We start from the raw sequence: 20,003 nt of genomic DNA, 5'->3' as shown, positions 1-20,003 counted from the left end.
AATGGTAAATTGTAAGTGAAGAATGGAATTTATTAAGAACATATATTAGCATACTTCCAATACTTAGATGACATAATTGTGATATTTCAATCTGCACCGAAGAATTCCTTTATATAGCTTCATAAATTCCAGAAACACAGAAAATGCTAGAAGATATTCATAGGTCTGGCAGCATCAGTGGAAAGAGAAAAAGAATGAATGATTTGAATCCGATATGACTTCTTCAGAAGTCATAGCAAATTCCATCTTGACTAGGAGTGATAGGCTCTGTCAATGCAGGCAGGAAAGTAGGAGGAAATCTCCATGTTAAGACACCCACCATGTTGGCTATGTTGAAGTCTTAAAATAAACAGCTGAAGGCCTTCTGGGCAGTGTGGGGGGGTGTGGAATGTAGCTGCAGCATTAGTGATGGGCATGGTTATAGCTCATCATTCTTGTGATCCTGTCATTGAGGTATGGATCCTCGGCTCTGGTGGTCACACAGCTTGTCATCCTGAATGATGACACGGCTCCTGAATGATCTTGAGTCCTACACACTATGGAAGGGATGGTGAGGGTGATGGTGGTGGTTCTTCAACTGTGCATATTGACTTATAATTGAAGAATAATTGCCCTAATTGGCTAACCACCCACAATGACCACTTTGTTGACCCTACTTGCAGCCTTTAACTGCAATGGTCTCCTAAGAATATGATGTAACTCCCCTCTATTTTTCCAGTCCTGAACCTCATTCCAACAGAATCTCAATAGTGCTGGGAAAATGCAGCCTTTTACACTCCAGCATTTATAAGTATTTTGAAAAATGAAGAGGAGCCTTTTAAAAAGCAAGAGCTTTCATTTAGACTGTAGAAGAAGGTGAGTTGGTGCTACTTCCTCGTCAAAGAAGTTCCCAAGTATCTACAGGAGAAACAAAAGCTGAGCTGTAAAATCCACTTTTTAAGAGTTAAACCATTTTTTAAATCAACTTCTGGCACAGGTGGGACTTAACTACAAGAGGCCCTTCAATGTTAAGTGGGACTTGAACCTACAATCTTCCAGTTCAGAGGCCAGAGTGCTATCAGATGAGCTACAGGACTTTCTTAAAACCTACTGCACCTGATATTCCAGGCAATCTTCCATCCAGATATTAACGAGGCTTGAGTCTGCTTAGCTTCTGAGATCAGGCGAGATCAGGTATTTCAGATTAGTATAGCCTAGGCAAGAATTCACTTCTCAACTTTTATAATAATTGCTTTGCATGCAGAGCTTGATGTACTAATTAAGGAGAAAATCAGTTCCCAACAGATTAAGAGAGTAAATGTAATCTGGACTTAAATATTTGCCAAAACTAGAGAACTCTATTGACAGTGAGTGATGTTTTTTCAGGTCTGTGCGTCGATATGAAGGACATCACAATCGCTGCCATCCATGCAAGATTGCTCTGAGTCCCTGTGGGAGATTCTTGGTCACAGGATCTGAGGACAAGTGTGTAAGTAAACACTTAACCATCATCGCACTGTATCTGCAGGTTGCTTATTGCAATTATGTCCATCATTAGCTAGAGAATTGTATTTACACATGAAACAACACTTGACATTTTATATTGCCCCTTTCACATAGCATAACAGGTCAAGGTCAATTTTGATGCCATATAATGTTACTGGCAACAGTTATTAAAAACTAAAAAACACTTTTCCTATTGTATCTGCAAACATAGTTGAATGGGAAAGTGATCAGTAAGCTTTACACAGTCAGCAAGGAGAGATCTCATCCAGAGCCAGACACAACTCAAGTGAGTATATAGTTTGAGAACTTTGGAGACAGCATGGGAATTCAGTGCAGAGGGGAAGAGTTGCTTTTTGCTTGCTTTCTGTTGGTTCATATTTTTAAAGTTTTTTTTATAAACAGATTAAATTGAAGCCCAGTAGTAGGGGCTCTGCATAAGACAAAATGAGACATCATAGGAAAACCGTGAGTTCATTGCTTGGTAATAGCTGCTCATTTGACTATCTTCGATTGAAGGTAAATAGGAGCAATATTTAACTAAATCTTAAAAGCAAATTAAGAAAAAAATAAATAAAATAGAGATGCAATGCCAGGCAATGCATTATACCTAGGCAAAAGTGAGGACTGCAGATGCTGGAAACCAGAGTTTAGATCAGAGTAGTGCTGGAAAAGCACAGCAGGTCAGGCAGCACCCAAGGAGCAGGAAAATCGACGTTTTGGGCAAAAACCCTTCATCAGGATCATTCCGGAGGAAGGGCTTTTGCCCGAAACGTCGATTTTCCTGCACCTCGGATGCTGCCTGACCTGCTGTGCTTTCTCAGCACCACTCTGATGTAAACGATGCAGGATGTGGGAGCTGGTGGAGCCCACTGTGGTTCATAGTGGGCTGTATGAACATCAATAGCAAATATTGGTTGCTTCAGGAAGTCTGGCTCAGAATCGATGAACTAGAGTCTGACCTTTGAACACTGTGACCATCAGTGAGGGGAGAGTTACCTGGATGTTGTGCTGAAGGAAGCAGTAACACCCCTTAAAAGATGAGAAAATTGACCATAGCATCATGGAGCCATTATTGAGGGGGGGGGGGAGAAAGGAGAGAGCATAGTTAGGGAAATAGACACTGTTCTCTCTGGCACGATTGAAAGCTCCAAAGGTTTGTTGCCTGGTCGCTTGGTTCAGGATATCTCATTTGGGTTGTAAAGGAACTTGAAGTGGGAGGGGGAAGATTCAGTTGTTGTGTACCAACAATATGGGTGGAAAGAGGTTCTCCTGAGGGATTATGAGCTGCTAGGGGCTATATTAAACAGTAAAATCAAAAAGATAATGTCCTGATTACAACCTGAGCTGTGAGCTAATTGGCACAAGGTAAACAAGATTAAGAAGGTAAAGGCGTGGCTGAAAGAATAGTGTGGAAGAAATGAGGAAAGAAGGGAGCTGTTGAAATGGGATGGGGCTCCACCTGAATCATGCTGAGCAGATTCCTGGTGAATTACATTACTAGGGCTATACTCAGGCTTTAAACTAAATAGTGGGAGGGTGAGGTGGAAAACAAAAACAGAAGTTTCTGGTAAAACTTAGCAGCTCTGGCAGCATCTGTGGCAAGAAAATTGATTTAGCATTTTAAGTCTGGAGATTCTTCATCAGAACTGTTAGCAAGTAGGATAAAACTCATCTCTTCCCTTACCCCAGCCACCTCCTCAACTCTGTCTTCAGCATAAATACCACTTTTTCCCAGCTCAGAGCTGCTAACAGTTCTGATGAACAGTCACCAGACTCAAAATGTTAACTCTTTATTCCTATCAATGCTGCTAGACCTGTTGATTTTTACCACCACCTGCATTCTTTGCTTTATTGTAAAGCAGGATGTCGGGTGGGGGAATGGGTTCAGTTGTGTAGAAAACTATAATGTCAAAGGTAAAGGAAAAGACAGGATTGCTGGTTAGTGATGGGATTGATTGTTATCAGAAAATGAAAGAAAGGGACAGAATATGGGACAGAATGTATGAATATTATATTTTGCTAAAGAATCAAAAAATGTCTAGGGAAACTCAATAAGACAGCAAGCTTAAAGGCTTTGTATCTTAATGCACAAAGTTTTCAGAATAAGGTGGATGAACTGATGGTGCAAATCGAGTAAATCAAGATCACAAGAACTTTAAACTAGTTACAAGTTGTTGGGGGGGTTGGTGCTCAGGTGAAGTTAAAAATTCCAGAAGAAGTATTAGGACAGAGAGTATGGAAAGCATCAGAAATCTAATTTCAGGCACAGCAAATAAAGGGGACAATTGTAAGAACAGGGCAGTGAATGAAGGACAGAGGTGTTGTACATAAATATGTGCAGTAAACAAGGTATTAGAGCTTGTAGTGCAGATTGAAATTGACAGGTGTAATGGTTTGGGCATCACAGAGGGATCAGGGCAGGGAAATTAAATCCAAGGATTTGCATCCTATAGATAGGACAGACAGATGGACAGAGGGAATGGGGTTGCCTTGTTTGTAAGAAATGAAATCAAATTGATAACAATAAACGATCAGAAATTGGAGTTGAGGAACATAGAAGGAAAAAAGACCCTGATGGAGTTATGTACAGGGTTCCTAGCAGTAGTCAGGATGTAGGGAAGAGGATAAATCAGGAGATATAAGAAAGGCACTATTACAATAATCATGGGAGACTTCAGTATGCAGATGAACTGGAAAAATGAGGTTGGTCGCAAAGCTCAAGACTAGGAATTTGTGGCCAAAAGAGAAAATGCTGGAAAATCTCAGCAGGTCTGGCAGCATCTGTAAGGAGAGAAAAGAGCTGACGTTTCGAGTCTAATTGACCCTTTGTCTAAGCTCAAAGGAATTTGTGGAATGTCTACAAGATGGTTTTTTGGAGCAGCTTGTGGTAGAACCGTTTAGAGGACAAACAATTCTGGATTTGGTGATATGTAATGAGGCAGATTTGATTAGGTGGCATAAGATAAAGAAACCCCTCAGGACTAGTAACCATAATATAATAAAATTCACCTTCAGTTTGAGAGAGCGAAGCTTGAATAAGATGCAATGGTATTACAATTGAGTAAAGGTAACTTCAAAGACATGAGGGAGGAGCTGGCCATAGTTGATTAGAAGGGGAGCCTAGCAGGGAAGACAGTGGATCATCAATGGCAGGAGTGTTTTTGGGTAATTCAGAAGGCACAGCAGAAGATGGGGCAACCATGGCTGATAAGGGATGTCAAGGACAGCATAAAAGCAAAAGAAAAAGCTTACAATGTAGTGAAGATTAGTGGAAAGCCTTTGAAAACCAGCAGAAGCTAACTAAAAAAAAGGAGAAGAAAATAAAATATGATAGTAAACTGGCTAGTGATGTAAAAGAGCATTGCAAGTGTTATTTTAGGTACATAAAATGGAATAGATAGGCAAGAATGGATATTGAACCACTGGAAATGAGGCTGGAGAAGGATTAAGGGGAACAAAAAAATGGCAGAGTAATGGAATAAGTAATTTGCATCAGTTTTCAAAGTGAAGGACACCAGCAGCATATCGGAACTTCAAGAGAGTCATGAGGCAGATATGAGTGCAGTGGCCATCACTAAGGTGAAGGTGCTGGAGAAGCTGAAAGGTCTGAAGGTGGATAAATTACCCAGACCAGATAGACTACACCCCAGAGTTCTAGAGGAGAAAGCTGAAGAGATTGTGGAGGAATAGATGGGGATCTTTCAGGAATCACTGGAGTCCAACAGAGGACTGAAAAATGGTGACTGTAACACCTCTGTTTAAGAAGGGAGGGACACAGGAGACAGGAATTCACAGGCTTGTTAATCTGACCTTGAGTAGTTAGCCAGATTTCAGAGTCCATTATTAAGGAGGAGATTGTGGAGTACTTGGAAGTGCATTGCAAAATAGGGCTAAGTCAGCACAGCTTCGTCAAGGGGAGGTCACGCCTGACAAATCTGTTAGAATTGCTGAAGCGCTGATGAGCAACTTAGTCAAAGGAGCGCTAGTGAACATGATTTATTTGGATTTCCAGAAGGACTTTGACAAAATGCTGCACAGGAGGTTGTCAAATATGAGAAGAGCCAATGGTGTTAGGGGCAGGTGACTGGCATAGGTAGAGATTGGTTGACTGGCAGAAGGCAAAGATTGAGGAGAGAGGAGATTTTTTCAAGATGTTAGCAAGTGGCTAGTGGAGTTCCACAGACGTCTGTGTTGGGATCGCAACTACTTAAGTTATGTCTTAACGATCTGGACAAAGGAACTGAGGGCATTGTTGCAAGGTTTACAGATGACACAAAGATAGATGGAGGGACAGGTAGTGTTGAGGAGGCTGAGAAGCCACAGAAGAACATGGACAGGCTAGGAGAGTGAGCAAAGAAGTGGCAGATGGAATGCAACATCAGAAAATATGAGGTTATACTCATATTTTGGTAGGAAGAATAGAGGGAAAGACTATTTTCGAAACAGGAAAAGACTTAGAAACTCTAAAGGAATCGTAATTTGGGGTTTTCTTAAGCTTAATAAGTAGGTTCAGTTGATAGGAAGACAAATTCAATGTTTGCATTAATTTTGAGAGGGCTAGAATGCAAGAGCAGAGGCTGTACAGCTGAGGCTGGATAAGGTTCTGATCAGACTGCATTTAGAATTTTGGAAGCAGTTTTGGAATCCGTATCCAAGAAAGGACGTGCTGTGTTAAGAGAAGGATGTGTTAAGGGAGTCCAGAGGAGGTTTACAAGAGTGATCCTGGGGTTGAAAGGCTTGTCATATGAGGGAGTGGTTGAGGACTCTGAATCTGTACTTGATCAAGTTATGAGGATGAGGGGGGATCTGAATGAAAGTTATAGGTGTTGTGAAGTTGGGTAGAGTATTTGTGGATTACAAAGCAAGATGTTAGAATTTGATGTTTGTAAAATAATAGGGGCAAGAATGCATGGTTCCTTTAAAAGATGATGTGCTTTATGTTTTCTATGCTTAACGATTTGAAAATGAGTATCTGTGGGCAGTAGCTTGCCAGTTGCAAATGCTCATTTGTATCAAAAGGCTATACTATCAGCAGGCAAAGCAGCATTTTTACCAAAACACAGATTTTTAAATTTAGCCAATTAATTTAAACCAGGCACTTGGAGACTAACGACCAATTAAATTTAAAACTGATGGTTTTGACAAAAGATTGCAAAGAAGTTAATAAAAGAAGAGGGCTACAACTGTCACTGCTGTTGTCTCTTTATATCTTTGTGAAACTGGGATTTGAGGTTTGTCCTCATGTCCCTGAAAAATGTATGGTAGGGTTTGGGGCCTGGCTTTGCTGCTCCTCTCCCTTGTAAAATTGCTGTCTCTTGTATGCAGCTGTAAATGTAACTGTTTGTTGTAAACTGTTTTTGTAATTTGTTTAATAAAAATAATAAACAGGAGATGCTGAGTCTCCTCAGTTAGGGGACTGAAAAAAAAATAAAAGAAGAGGGCATCTGAAAATCATCAGAGAGCAAACTGCCATCTGAAGAGATTAGCTCTCTCAGCTCTCAGAGTAACTATCATCTGACTAAAAGTACAGTGGCACCCTTAGATAATATTCCTGACCAGAGTTCGGCGGACAGAGGTGTTCCTGACGCAAACATTCGAAGGAGGAGGCTTTCCTGAAAAAAGCTCAAAGGAGAAGTCACAGAAAAGTCCAGAAGACATAACCTTGTAATTTTGAGAGACTAAATTCTATTGTTTTGTTGTATAAGTGGGACTTGTATTTATTGAAGCAGCATACCATTAGATAGTCAGCAGTTTGGGGGGATTTGTTAGGTTTGTTAGCAGTTTTGTTAATTTGTTCACTGTTGGAATTAGAAAAATAAGTTGTCACTTGCTGATTATTGAGTGAATGAAAGGATTTCATTTTATTTAACCACATTTTAACAGTTTGGGGGTGAGAGGTCAGTTATTGCACTTTTCACACTTTTTTTAACAGATTATGTGGTGGGGTGAGCCTGTCTGGGTGTTTAGTTATTAGACGGAGGGGGGCGTGTGAGGTTCGACCTCTGCCTCATAACACAGGATACTGAGACATCTGGATAGAGTGGACCTGGAGAGGTTGTTTCACTAGTTGGAGAGACTACTGCATGAGGGCAGAGCATCACAAAGAAAGGATAACCCTTAAAGGAGTGAGATGTGGAGGAATCTCTTCAGCTAGAAGGTGATGAATCTGTAGAACTCATTGCCACAGAAGGCTGTGTAGGCCAAGTCTGTGAATGCATTTAAGGCAGAGATAGATTCTTGATTAGTAAGGCGAACAAATGTTACTGGGAGAGGGCAGGAGAATGCTGTTGAGAAACATATCAGCCATGATTGAATGACGGCACAGACTCAATAGGCTGAATGGGCTAATTCTGCTCCTATGTCTTTATCCAACATTGACTTTTCTAACTTTGTGTAGTGAAAAAAAGAATCAGTTTCAGGATAAGTGTTCAGGGCAGGGGGGAAAGAGGACCGCGTCATTGCAGGCAAGCTATATTTTCTGATGAGATGCTTGCAGAGGTACATTTCAAGCTGCTAGCAGCACTTGCTACTGCACTAATCAAGCCGTGTAAAATGTGTCAGAGGAAGTAAGTGTGGAAGTCTCATGAATAACTCAGAGTTGTCAGTTGTAAGAAGATACCACAAGTGAAATGTGAGATCAAAATGGGCGATTACAAACCAAATGAATTATATGGACCTGCGCTGAGTTTTAAGAAGTCACACAATTGACCATTCACTGACAATTGAACTTGAAATCAAACTATGTTTAGGTCGAGCAATAACACTTTCCAGCATTTTATGGGACACACTATTTAAATATAACGCTGCTTTATTAACAAAAATGGGTTTTATGTATTAATTCTTGCAATATAGTAATTGTTGGCAAGGCCAGCATGTAATGCTCTTTCCTTATTGTTCTTGAGAAAGTAGAGGTGAGCCATAGGTTTGCACTACATTTATGCAGTTAAAGATCACTAAATTGGAAAGGTTCACTGGGAACGGTATTATATTGAGACTTCTAAAGCAGTGCATCATCCACTGGGTACAACACTGTTGAGAACTTATGAGTAATATATGAAAAATAGGATAGCTGTCTATGGTTTTCACACTGTCTGTGTTAGTCTTTGCCATGACATTGTTTTTAGATTGAAAGTTTGGTAATTCATTGGCTATAAATGCAAGACATTTGTAAACGAAAGTGAGCAATGCAAATGCAAAAAGGCAGTGAAGGACTAGTGCTAGAATATGAGATTACCAGGACTGTATTCTCTTGGACATGGAAAATAATTAAGGGTCACTACTCAGATACCATTTGATTCAGTGGAGCGGATAAAATTTTACTGAATATGCTCATTAAGTCATCTATCTCCCCAAGTTTTATCTCTCAGTGGCATGTGATAACAGGCAGACAGTAGTTGTCATTGAATTCCTAACTGCGTTAGAAGTTTGAGACTCCAACCTCCTATTGTTAAACTGCCCCTTTCACCAGCCAGGGAGTGGATGCAGCTGGAGAACTGTGGGCCCTTTGTAAGGGTGGTAAGGCCTAGTGGTATTATCGCATGCCTATTGATCCAGAGACCTAGTTAATAATGCTCTGTAGACTCGGCTTCGAGTCCCCCTGCGGCAGATGGTAGAATTTGAATTCAATAAAAATCTGGAATAAAGAGTCTAATGATGACCATGAATCCATTGCCAATTGTTGGAAAAACCTACTTGGTTCACTAGGAAACTGTCATCCTTACCTGATCTGGCCTTCCAGACCCACAGCAATCTGGTTGATTCTCAACTGCCCTCTGGGCAATAAATGCTGGCCTAGCCAGTGACACCCTCATCCTATGAATCTTGATTAGATTAGAATACTTACAGTGTGGAAACAGGCCCTTTGGCCCAATAGGTCCACACTGACCTACCGAAGCGCAACGCACCCCCATACATTTACCCCTTCGCCTAACACTACAGGCAATTTAGCATAACCAATTCACCTTACCTGCGCATGTTTGGACTGTGGGAGGAAACCGGAGCACACCCACGCAGGCACAGGGAGAATGTGCAAATTCCACACAGACAGTTGCCTGAGGCGGGAATTGAACCCAGGTCTCTGGCTGTGAGGCAGCACCGCTAACCACTGTGCCACCGTGCCACCCAGAATAAGGATAAAAAGTCTCATTGTCATGGAAAAATATGGGCTAATTTCCCTTGTAATCATCCTAATTAGCTATTCACATCCCAGCTCCATGACCACCTTGAAGAGAAGTCCAAGAGAAGATTCTGGTGCAGGAGCTAACAAAGAGGCAAACTTACTGAGTTAAATCTAAGGAAGTAAATGGTTTAGAAAATGAAAATTAAGAAATCTGTTTCAGACAATACCTTAATACTAAGCCTGGAGGGCTCAAGTACAAATTAATAAAAGCTAAAAACACTGGTGTACGACACTCACGAGGCCACAACTGGAGTATTGTGTGCAAATTACATTACAGGAAGGATGTAATTGCTTTGGAGAGAGTGCAAAGAAGATTTACGAGAATGTTGCCAAGGCTGGAGAATTATAGCTATGAGAAGAAATCGAGATATTGGGGTGGTTTTCCTCGGAACAGAGAAGGCTGAGGGGTGACCCGATTGAGGTATACAGAACTGTAAGGGGTAGAGATAGAGTAGACAGGAGAAATCTGTATCCTTTGGCAGAGAGTTCAAAAACCAGGGGTCGTAGTTTCAAACTACGTAGCAGAAGGATTCGAGGAAACGTGAGAAAAAATGTTTTTACACAGAGGGTGGTGGGTTTCTGGTATTCGCTGCCTGAATTGATGATGAAGGCAGAGACCCTAAACATTTTTTAAAAGTACCTGGATTTGCAGCTTACATGCTGTGAGCTGCAAAGCTATGGGCAATGTGCAGGAATAGACAATAGACAATAGTTGCAGGAGTAGGCCATTCTGCTCTTCGAGCCTGCACCACCATTCAATATGATCTGGGGCAGAGCATTCCACACAGCCACCACTCTCTTGGTGAAGAAGTTTCTCCTCATCTCTGTCCTAAATGGTCTACCCCGTATTTTTAAGCTGTGTCCTCTGGTTCGGCACTCACCCATCAGCGGAACATGTTTCCTGCCTCCAGAGTGTCCAATCCTTTAATAATCTTATATGACTCAATCAGATCCCCTGTCAGTCTTCTAAACTCAAGAGTATACAAGCCCAGTCGCTCCAGTCTTTCAGCATAAGGTAGTCCCGCCATTCCAGGAATTGACCTTGTGAACCTATGCTGCACTCCCTCAATAGCCAGAATGTCTTTCCTCAAATTTGGAGACCAGAATTGCACACAGTACTCCAGGTATGGTCTCACCAGGGCCCTATACAGCTGCAGAAGAATCTCTTTGCTTCGATACTCAATCCCTCTTGTTATGAAGGCCAGCATGCTATTAGACTTCTTCACTACCTGCTGTACCTGCATGCTTACCTTCATTGACTGGTGTACAAGAACACCCAGATCTCTTTGTACTGCCCTTTTACCTAAATTGATTCCATTTAGGTAGCAATCTGCCTTCCTGTTCTTGCCACCAAAGTGGATAACCATACATTTATCCACATTAAACTGCATCTGCCATGCATCTGACCACTCACCTAACCTGTCCAGGTCACCCTGTAATCTCCTAACATCCTCTTCACATTTCACCCTGCCACCCAGCTTAGTATCATCAGCAAATTTGCTAATGTTATTGCTAATACCATCTTCTATATCATTCACATATATTGTAAAAAGCTGCGGTCCCAGCACTGATCCCTGTGGTACCCCACTGATCACTGCCTGCCATTCCGAAATGGAGCCATTTATCACTACAGTTTGTTTCCTATCAATCCAAGTTAGTACGTTGTCCCCAATACCATGCGCCCTAATTTTGCTCACTAACCTCCTATGTGGGACTTTATCAAAAGCTTTCTGAAAGTCCAAGTTCACTACATCTACTGGATCTTCCTCGTCCATCTTCAGAGTTACATCCTCAAAAGATTCCAGAAGATTAATCAAGCATGATTTCCCCTTCATAAATCCATGCTGACTCTGACCTATCCTGTTACTACTATCCAGGTGTGTCGTAATTTCATCCTTTATAATAGACTCCAGCATCTTTCCCACCACTGAGGTCAGACTAACTGGTCTATAATTTCCTGCTTTCTCTCTCCCACCTTTCTTAAAAAGTGGTACAACATTAGCCACCCTCTAATCCACAGGAACTGATCCCGAATCTATCGAACTCTGGAAAATAATCACCAACGCATCCACGATTTCTCGAGCCACCTCCTTCAGTACCCTGGGATGTAGACCATCAGGCCCGGGGACTTATCAACCTTCAGACCTAACAGTCTCTCCAACACCAATTCCTGGCAAATATAAATTCCCTTAAGTTCAGGTCCTTCAGCCACTGTTACCTCAGGGAGATTGCTTGTGTCTTCCCCAGTGAACACAGATCTGAAATACCAATTCAATTCTTCTGCCATTTCTTTGTTCCCTGTAATATATTCCCTGTTTCTGTCTTCAAGGGCCCAATTTTAGTCTTAACCATTTTTTTGGAATTAGAAAGGGTATCTAGGTATCTTTGAGTCAGCATTGGGCCAAATGGCCCCCTTCTGTACTGTATCATTTCTATGTTCAATAGTTCTCATGCAGAATTAGCAATTAGAAATTCTTCTTCAAATAGAGAGTAGAGGAGGCTGAAATGGGGGTAGTTTGCAGGTGTAATTTTCTGATGGATGAGATAGATCAAATAATTTTTCTCATCTTTATCTGTAGTTGTGAAGATATTTCAGATAGAAATTAAATACAGAATAATCATGCACTGTGCAAATGAAAGACTATGACCTGTTGGAAAATGCATGCTTAATGGGTTGGATAACCTTTTATTTTCAATTGCTTACTTATGTTTCTTATGTCTCGGCATTTTGTGGAAAATGGAAAACAGTGTTGTAATAATTTCAATTTAAACGTAATATCTGTTGATATAGAAACTGCGTGTGATAAACTACCTACTTGGTCAGGCATTTGGTATTTGTACTTTACTGGAATGTAATATTTTTAGCACTTTGATCTTTTTATTACAGGAGATCAAGGGAGAAATATAACCCCCCCCAGACCGGCCTCATCTATTCTGAAAAATGACAGGATCTAGCAATATGTGAATCTTTACCTTGTTCCTATGCTGCTGCTTTTTAAGTCAAATTCCTAAATTTGTTGCAGGGTGGGATTTCATGTACTTTATTGGGATAATGATTATAATAAATAGTAAATGTCATAATTCATCGTTCCTGAGAGGAATTGAATATTTTTGAGAGTAAACCGTGCATTAAATTTGGCTTGCCTTTTTGCTTAAGGAATGATAGGACTTCAAAAACTTGAAACGTAGGCAATTAATTTCCCGATTGCACAGTAGATGAAGTTTCAAAGAACAGGCTGACACAAACCCGGTGATAAATCAATGGCAGTGGCATTTTAGGTATGCAACTGTTGGAAAAGATTACTGACAGTTGAACTGAGACATGAGGAGCCAGTATACATGGAAGACAAGTGGAGTTAAGAAATTTATCATATCTTGATTGAATTAAAGAATTGAAGAAGTTGTGTATATTTTAAAGGTTAAAATATTCACATTAGCTGGATAATGACAGTCATGTAACCTTAAAAGTGAAATAACTGTTCAGAACCAGTTATATTTCCCAAGTCTTTATTTCTTCAAAACTTTCTAAGCTTTTTATTACCTAATGTGGTTCATGTCCACAGATTAGGACATGAAGTGCACTTTGAAGCACCAGCATCCCTTAAGATAGTGTAAATCAAAGTATTGCTCACCCCAAGGGATTTCCTGTATCTGGAAAAAATACAGCATTTTGAAGGAACAGACTGATCTTATCAGCTTCTAAGAGGATGGTTTCCTCCAGTTCAAAAATTATTATTATTAGAAATAGCAACCAGAGGAAATCATTCTCTCTCTCCCTGCGACCCCCCATCCCCATTCTATAAGGGATCCCATATTAAGAAGTTCACTTTGTTCTCAAAGCTGTTGTGTATGCATTTTGTTTTCAATTTATTATTGAAAATCTTTTTGATCAGTCTGGTATTAAATGATAATCTAAAAAGAGGTGCAGTGGCATCCATTAAAATAAGATGGTCAGGCGACTTTACAGAGAAAGTTGATGGACCAATAGTTGTATTTTATTTTGGAAAATACATCCATCAATGAGGATTTTAGTGTAGAAGATATTGCTCATTCAGTGTGCCTTCTGTGCTCTAGAATCAAGTCTCGAAACAATTCAATTGAATACATCAATATTTGCCTGTTATATTACACAGCCATGTTTATCTTTGTTGTCTCTAATATCATTAACCTCTCCAGTCAGCTACAGTAATATTTCTTCAGTGATAATTTTTATAAGGCAAAAGAAACCCAGAGTTCCAGAGTTTTCTGAATCTAGCATCAGAAACACAACCATGAAAACTGTTGGACTATCACAAAAAATTTATGGGCGGCATGGTGGCACAGTGGTTAGCACTGCTGCCTCATAGCGCCAGAGACCCGGGTTCAGTTCCTGCCTCAGGCGACTGTGTGGAGTTTGCACATTCTCCCCGTGTCTGCGTGGGTTTCCTCCGGGTGTTCCGGTTTCCTCCCACAGTCCAAAAATGTGCAGGTTAGGTGAATTGGCCACGCTAAATTGCCTGTAGTGTTAGGTGCAGGGGTAAATGTAGGGGAATGGGTCTGGGTGGGTGCACTTCGGCGGGTCAGTGTGGACTTGTTGGGCCGAAGGGCCTGTTTCCACACTGTAAGTAATCTAATCTAGTCTAAAATCCAAATAGCTCACTAATGTACTTCAGGAAAAGGGACTAACCTGCTGTACTTAATCTGGCCCGTTGTTGACTATGTGTTTGGCCATTAGCATCGGGGAAGCATACCTGATCGTCCTGGGCCACAATAAATTTTTACTTTAAAATATGCTTACCTGTTTGGCCTTCTCAGGAGACTTGCTGTTCCTACTGTGAATGTAGCGGTCCTCCAAAGTACCTCAGATTGTTGCCAGAACTCCGCACATAACCCCAATCTTATGTGTTCCAGGAGCTGAGTTTCTACCAGATAGACCATAATCTGCCAAATTCATGCAGAAAGCATCTTGACTTATTGGATGCGATGCTCATTTCAAACTGCATGCTCACTTCAATTCTAAATGGTTAAAAACTGGTGGGGCCACCACCTCAGCAATGATATGTCTGCATTTCCTTCGAAATATTAATGTGCATCATTATCCACCAGTCCAAACGCTTGCACCAGTGTCACAAATAAGACGCTCGGTGCGTGAAAGTTAAAGGGAAGTGCACAGTTAAAAAGTTTCTGGATAGATTCAAAACAAACAGCATTCAGTTCCTCATGCCTTTTCCTTTATTCAATTAGATTGTGGATGAACTCCAACCCAGCTCTGTTTTTCATGTTTTGCTCAATATTTCATTATATATTTACCCAACAAAAATCAATCCATCTTTTCTGAATGTTCAGCCTTATGGAATTGCAGATTTCTACCACCATTTGTCTGCAAAAGTACCTCCTAATTCCACCCCAAGTGGTCTAGCTCCAATTTGCAAGCTATACCTTCTGCTGTGGATTCCCATGTGAAAAAATGTTTTGCAATATGTTCCCTATCAAATCTCTTTGTCATTTTAAGCACAGTTTATTGTTTGTTAATCTTATGAACTCGTGGGATACGAACCGAGCATGTGCAACCTTTTCTGATAATTGAATTCCTTAGACCCTGTAATCATTCTGATGATGCACCATTTGATCCTCCAAGGTTAATACATGTATCTGAGGTTGCAGTTTCCTTTGCATGAACACTCTAAGTAGTTTGACCAAGTGGCTGTACAATGGAAATATAAATCCTTTACTTGACGCTCCAACTCCCTAGAGATTGAAGCCAGCATTTCATTAGCCTTTTTAATTACTTTTTTTACTTATGCACCAATTTTTAATTATTTCTTTACTAGACACCCAATCCATTTGTTTATCCACAGTCTCTCGTTATTTGAAAAATATTCTGGTTTGACTTGTTTAGATTATACATCATGTAGGCATTACTTCACATTTACTTGCTTTTAATTTGCCACAATTTCTCCCACTCGGTCTCCTCTGTTCCTTTTTAATGTCTTGCTCATATTCACATAATAGTCTGTGCAGCCTACCCCAATGTAGAACCCTTTTTTAAGACCCTCCTTTAAAACCCACCCCATTGACTAAACTTTGGCTGCATCCCTTCCTTTGGATCCTTCATTGCTGTGAATCGCCTCAGGATGTGTCATATGTGTTAAAAGTGCTATGTTAATGCAAGCTGCTGTGATAATTAAGAAAGGCCTTCATGTATGCATGAAAATCTGAAAAGACCATGCAGGAGGCTCCTGCCAAAATTGAGTCTAAAAGACTAAATGGTATACTCCTGTTCCTCAAAACAAAGCCCGAGGCTGCAAACCCAACACAAAGAGAGTGAAAATCTGTCATTTCCATTTTACAGTCCACCTCATCTCCCATAAAGTGGTGCAGACCAACATGCATGAAGCCATTCCCAATATAGAGTTATGCACTTTTTGGTAATCCTGAAAATCAAGATGCACTTTTCTATCTAATTTTATTGCTCATTAACAGACCATCCTCAAACTGGACATACCTTTGTCTGTTCCTTTCCTACTTCTAAAATTCAACTGTTGTCCATTCAATTGGTGTTTCGATTTCATTTTTATCTTACTTCTTTGAATTTTTGCAAAACTTGCAGTGTAACACATGAAACACATGATATGTGTGTATTTTCTCTGATTTGGTGAATTTAAGGAATATTGTGAATGTAGAGTTTATGGATTGAATTCCAGAACTATAGATTGAGTAGAGCTGTATTGGGTCAATTCCTGCACATCAGTCTTGACCACATTTTCTTTTTTCTCTGGACCTGAATCTCCTTTCCTAGGAAAGCAGCAGAATTTTCCTAATTTAAATAGTACTTTACTTAATGTCTGGTGCCATGGCTGTCGAGCAATTCTCAAACTTGTGACCTTGTCCACCTCAAAGGACGAGGAAGGAAGGTATATGGTGTGCTCATTTCACCAGAAGTCTTTTTAAAAACTCAATTACTTGGGTTTTCTTGGCTTGATATTTCATTGATGTCTTCTTTGTCACATAAGTGTTTCACCTTAACAGTTATTATCTTTAGTACAACCATGTATTGAATATCCTCCATTCTTTTAAATATTGAATTACACTTTTTATAGACTTTTATGGATATGCTGGCTTCAGTTCAAATTCTCTTCACCCGCCTATTCAGATCATACATAAAAAATAGGAGCAGGAGTAGGACATACGACCCCTCGAGCCTGCTCTGCCATTCAATAGATCACAGTTGATGTGATCTTGGCCACATTTCCACTTTTCTGGCTGTTCCTCATAACCCTTGACTCCCCTAGATTTCAAAAATCTGTCTATCTCAGGCTTGAACATGCATATTCAATGCACATTTTCCTTTATCCCTTTGAACTAGTTCCTTTTATTAAAACCATTGCACCTTTCTCTCAGTTGGAGGATATTTCTTCACTTAATAGAGTTTCAGCCTGAGCTGATTAAATGTATTCTCTTTGGGAAGGAGACATAAGCAACACATTCTTTCTGAGCCTGGGGTTCTAACAGCCTTGCGTTACAAATTCAAAGAATGCTAGAGATAAAGCCATTTTAATTTTGGACGAGCATGAAATTGAATAGTTGGCATTCGATGTGATATTACCCTGTTTTCAAACCATTTATAAGAGTAAGTCAGAGTTGAAGCTGAATCATTTCAGAAATATTTTGAATGTAATGGAAAACTAAATGAATAGAAATTTACAAAAATGCTTATTTGCAAAGGCCCAGAGATTTGAGTGAGCCAAATAGATTTTCAGTTATACAGTAAATCAACGGAGAAAAGAAATTCAAGATTTATTTTAAAAGAATCAATCAGTGGAATTTCACAGGCCCTGAATGATAAGGTGTGAAATTTAGGAAAATTGGGCGCGATGTTGAGTGAGGCCCTTTTTGGCATCCAGACGAAAAAGTCGCATTTTCCAACCAATTCCCTGACATCGATATGAGATTCTTGCTCGTGAGCAGAAAGAGCCCTATTTAACGGCGATTATCGCTCATTATTACTTAATCTCGCCTCTTAAAATATGAAGTTTCCCATTTGCCAACCTGCCAGATAGACACAAAAGAATTTATGACTTGAAAGTTAGTGCAGTTACCTGCAGACTCCAGACGGCTGACTGTTCTGGACCTCCACCTTGGGTGCCAGTATCTCAGGGCAAAATCCATGAGGAGTGCAATCCACCTCCACAGGTGATGGTATATCATAACTACCAGCCTGACCCCATTATGGCTGATCTCCTATCCACCTACAGTAGGTTACTAAGTCTCATTGCTGCACTTTGGAGCACACCAGCACCTCTCACTGGAATTGCTGCAGTGCCAGACACCTGATGCTTGGACTGGACCAGGCAGCATTCAAGGTTCAATAGCTTGCTTTCTTAGTATTCAATCACTTTATTTCTTCTGTGACAATTACAGAATTCCTGCCCTGCCTTGCCATGTCTTGGCTAGCCTTTTTACATTTTGGCCCCTCTGCCAGAGCTTAAAGACCCAAAATACTTCTTCTCGCCTTGCCGTTTATTGCAGACACAAAGTCTAACAACTTGTCATGCTTGCCAGCAGTAATCAGTCAAAGAAGTGGACATGATGCTGTGTGACACGGTGCTACATCAGTGTTAACCTGCTTCATATGCCAGCCGTTTATACATTAAAGTCATTACATGTGTTTCAAGCGAAAAGCAATGTCTCAAAATCTAAGGGGAGTAGTCCTCAGCCAAACTCAAGGACACATCCTTCAGGCAGGGTCTCTTGGCACAGAAAGTCAAGGGCTGCCCTTTGGTATCATTCCAGGGGCTTGGACACGGTCAGTTGGGGCAGTCAGGGTCAGGGTTCCATACTCTAATGCCCAGGATTGAGGCACAGTCAGTCCTGCGGGTGCAATGCAACCAAGTTTTTGGTTGTGTGGGAAGACAGTTGAAGAATCATACAGATATCACTTAGAGATTTGGTCAGTCATTGTTTGAGGCTGTCTGGCCAGGTTGCTCAAAGGATGTGCTACAATCAGTCCTGGGGACTCATTAACTAAAAGTCAAAGGGGAGTTACTGTGTATCAATGCCGTGGGACGGAGGCTGGGAATCTTCATTGTGGGGAACTTCATTGTGGGGATTGAAGCCAGATGTTCAGTTGCAGAAAGGATTATAATAGTAGATCGGGGAAGTACAATAGAATAGAACAGCAATTTATTGTCACATAAAGTTTTGCAAAACAAAATACAGTGGAAAGTTTTATACAGTGGAAAGTTGATCACAGTTCAATTAATGGCTCCTGGGTTCAGGGTATGCTGGAAAACTGGGTGAAAACGACAACACAGGGCTGGGTCGAGATCACACCGTTATGCCAAGGTGGGACCTCCAAGCTGTGATTAGACCTCCATGCTGGGCTGTTGGGAGACCCAAAAGCTGCCTCAAGCAAGGACGAGAACTTCACGTCAAGTTGAGACCTCTACTCTGGAGCAAGGATGCCACTCAGGCTGAGACTGTCCCTCTTGGACAAGACCACCACACTGGGAGACTGCTCTGCCAGGTACCAGGCCTATACTACCATTCTGGGTTGTCGGAAGCCATCTCGTTACTTGGCCTGGGGCCGGGGGGGAAGGCACCTTCTTCAGAAGTTGTCAAAAGAAGGTAAAGTACCATAACAAATGGAAACATTATAAAAAAAGAAATTAAGTTAAAATAAGAGGGTGGAGAGCAATGAAGCATGGAAGTGAATGAGTTAATGCAGGAGGTCCTGCTCATAGAGAGTCAGCAGGACCTTGGCTTCAACTGAGGCATATTTAGTTAGGTTTAAACAGATGAGTTATCTGGGGACTTTGGGGTATTCAAAGCCTTCCTGGGGCTGACGGGAAGGACACCAAGAAGGGAATGTTGACGTTTGAGTTTTCACCATCAATAAGAGGCTGAGCTAGTCAGTGCCATGATTTTCTCCTTGTAAGGGGTGAGGAGCTAAATGTTCGTCATGCCATCACCTGTCCTGGCTGGTTCTGCCCTGTTTATGGGCTGTTTTCTCCAAGAATGAGAGAGGTGGAGAGATTTAGTGAGATGACAGTGGATGGCAGTTCTGTGTAGGTGCAGAATAGGTGGTGAGGTATCTAAAGTGAGTGATTAGGCAGCATAGAGGCAATATAAGATTAGTTGGGTAGGGAATGGGTTGGACCAGAGGAAATGAGGAAAGATGTTTGTAATAGTGAGAGTGGTAAACCATGAGCCTTGGGGGAGATAGGTGTAGTAGTAGTGATAAGAGTGAGTCTAAAATTGCAATGTACAATCATAGAGTCATTCAGCACAGAAACAGACCTTTACCCTAGCAGAGTGGAGTGGTCATTGATATTTTTGACATTGCTTCACATCCTTCTGG

At 40.9% G+C, this 20,003-nt stretch overlaps 1 protein-coding gene across 8 annotated transcripts in view; it reads left to right on the top strand.

Annotated features, from left to right (window-relative positions):
* wdr27 (WD repeat domain 27) overlaps window positions 1-20,003 on the top strand; it is a 526,425-nt gene that overhangs the window by 249,566 nt on the left and 256,856 nt on the right. For 6 of the 8 annotated variants that reach the window (XR_015758354.1, XM_087991151.1, XM_087991149.1 and 3 more), the window contains one exon: window positions 1,366-1,468. Coding sequence is in view for 6 of the 8 variants with exons in the window: in XM_087991151.1 (XP_087847277.1) it covers window positions 1,366-1,468 (103 nt within the window). In the remaining 2 variants the exon portion in view is untranslated. Of the gene's footprint in view, window positions 1-1,365; window positions 1,469-12,551; window positions 12,688-20,003 lie in introns of those variants that run through there. The other 2 variants (XM_087991153.1, XM_087991154.1) reach the window with 2 other exon arrangements.

This window comes from Chiloscyllium plagiosum, unplaced genomic scaffold, assembly GCF_037043375.1.
Source record: "Chiloscyllium plagiosum isolate Xiang-an unplaced genomic scaffold, Cpla_swu_hap1 HiC_scaffold_10, whole genome shotgun sequence".
NCBI lineage: Eukaryota > Metazoa > Chordata > Chondrichthyes > Orectolobiformes > Hemiscylliidae > Chiloscyllium > Chiloscyllium plagiosum.
The sequence above is the reverse complement of the archived record's forward strand: the minus strand, read 5'-3'. Positions and strand labels throughout refer to the sequence as shown.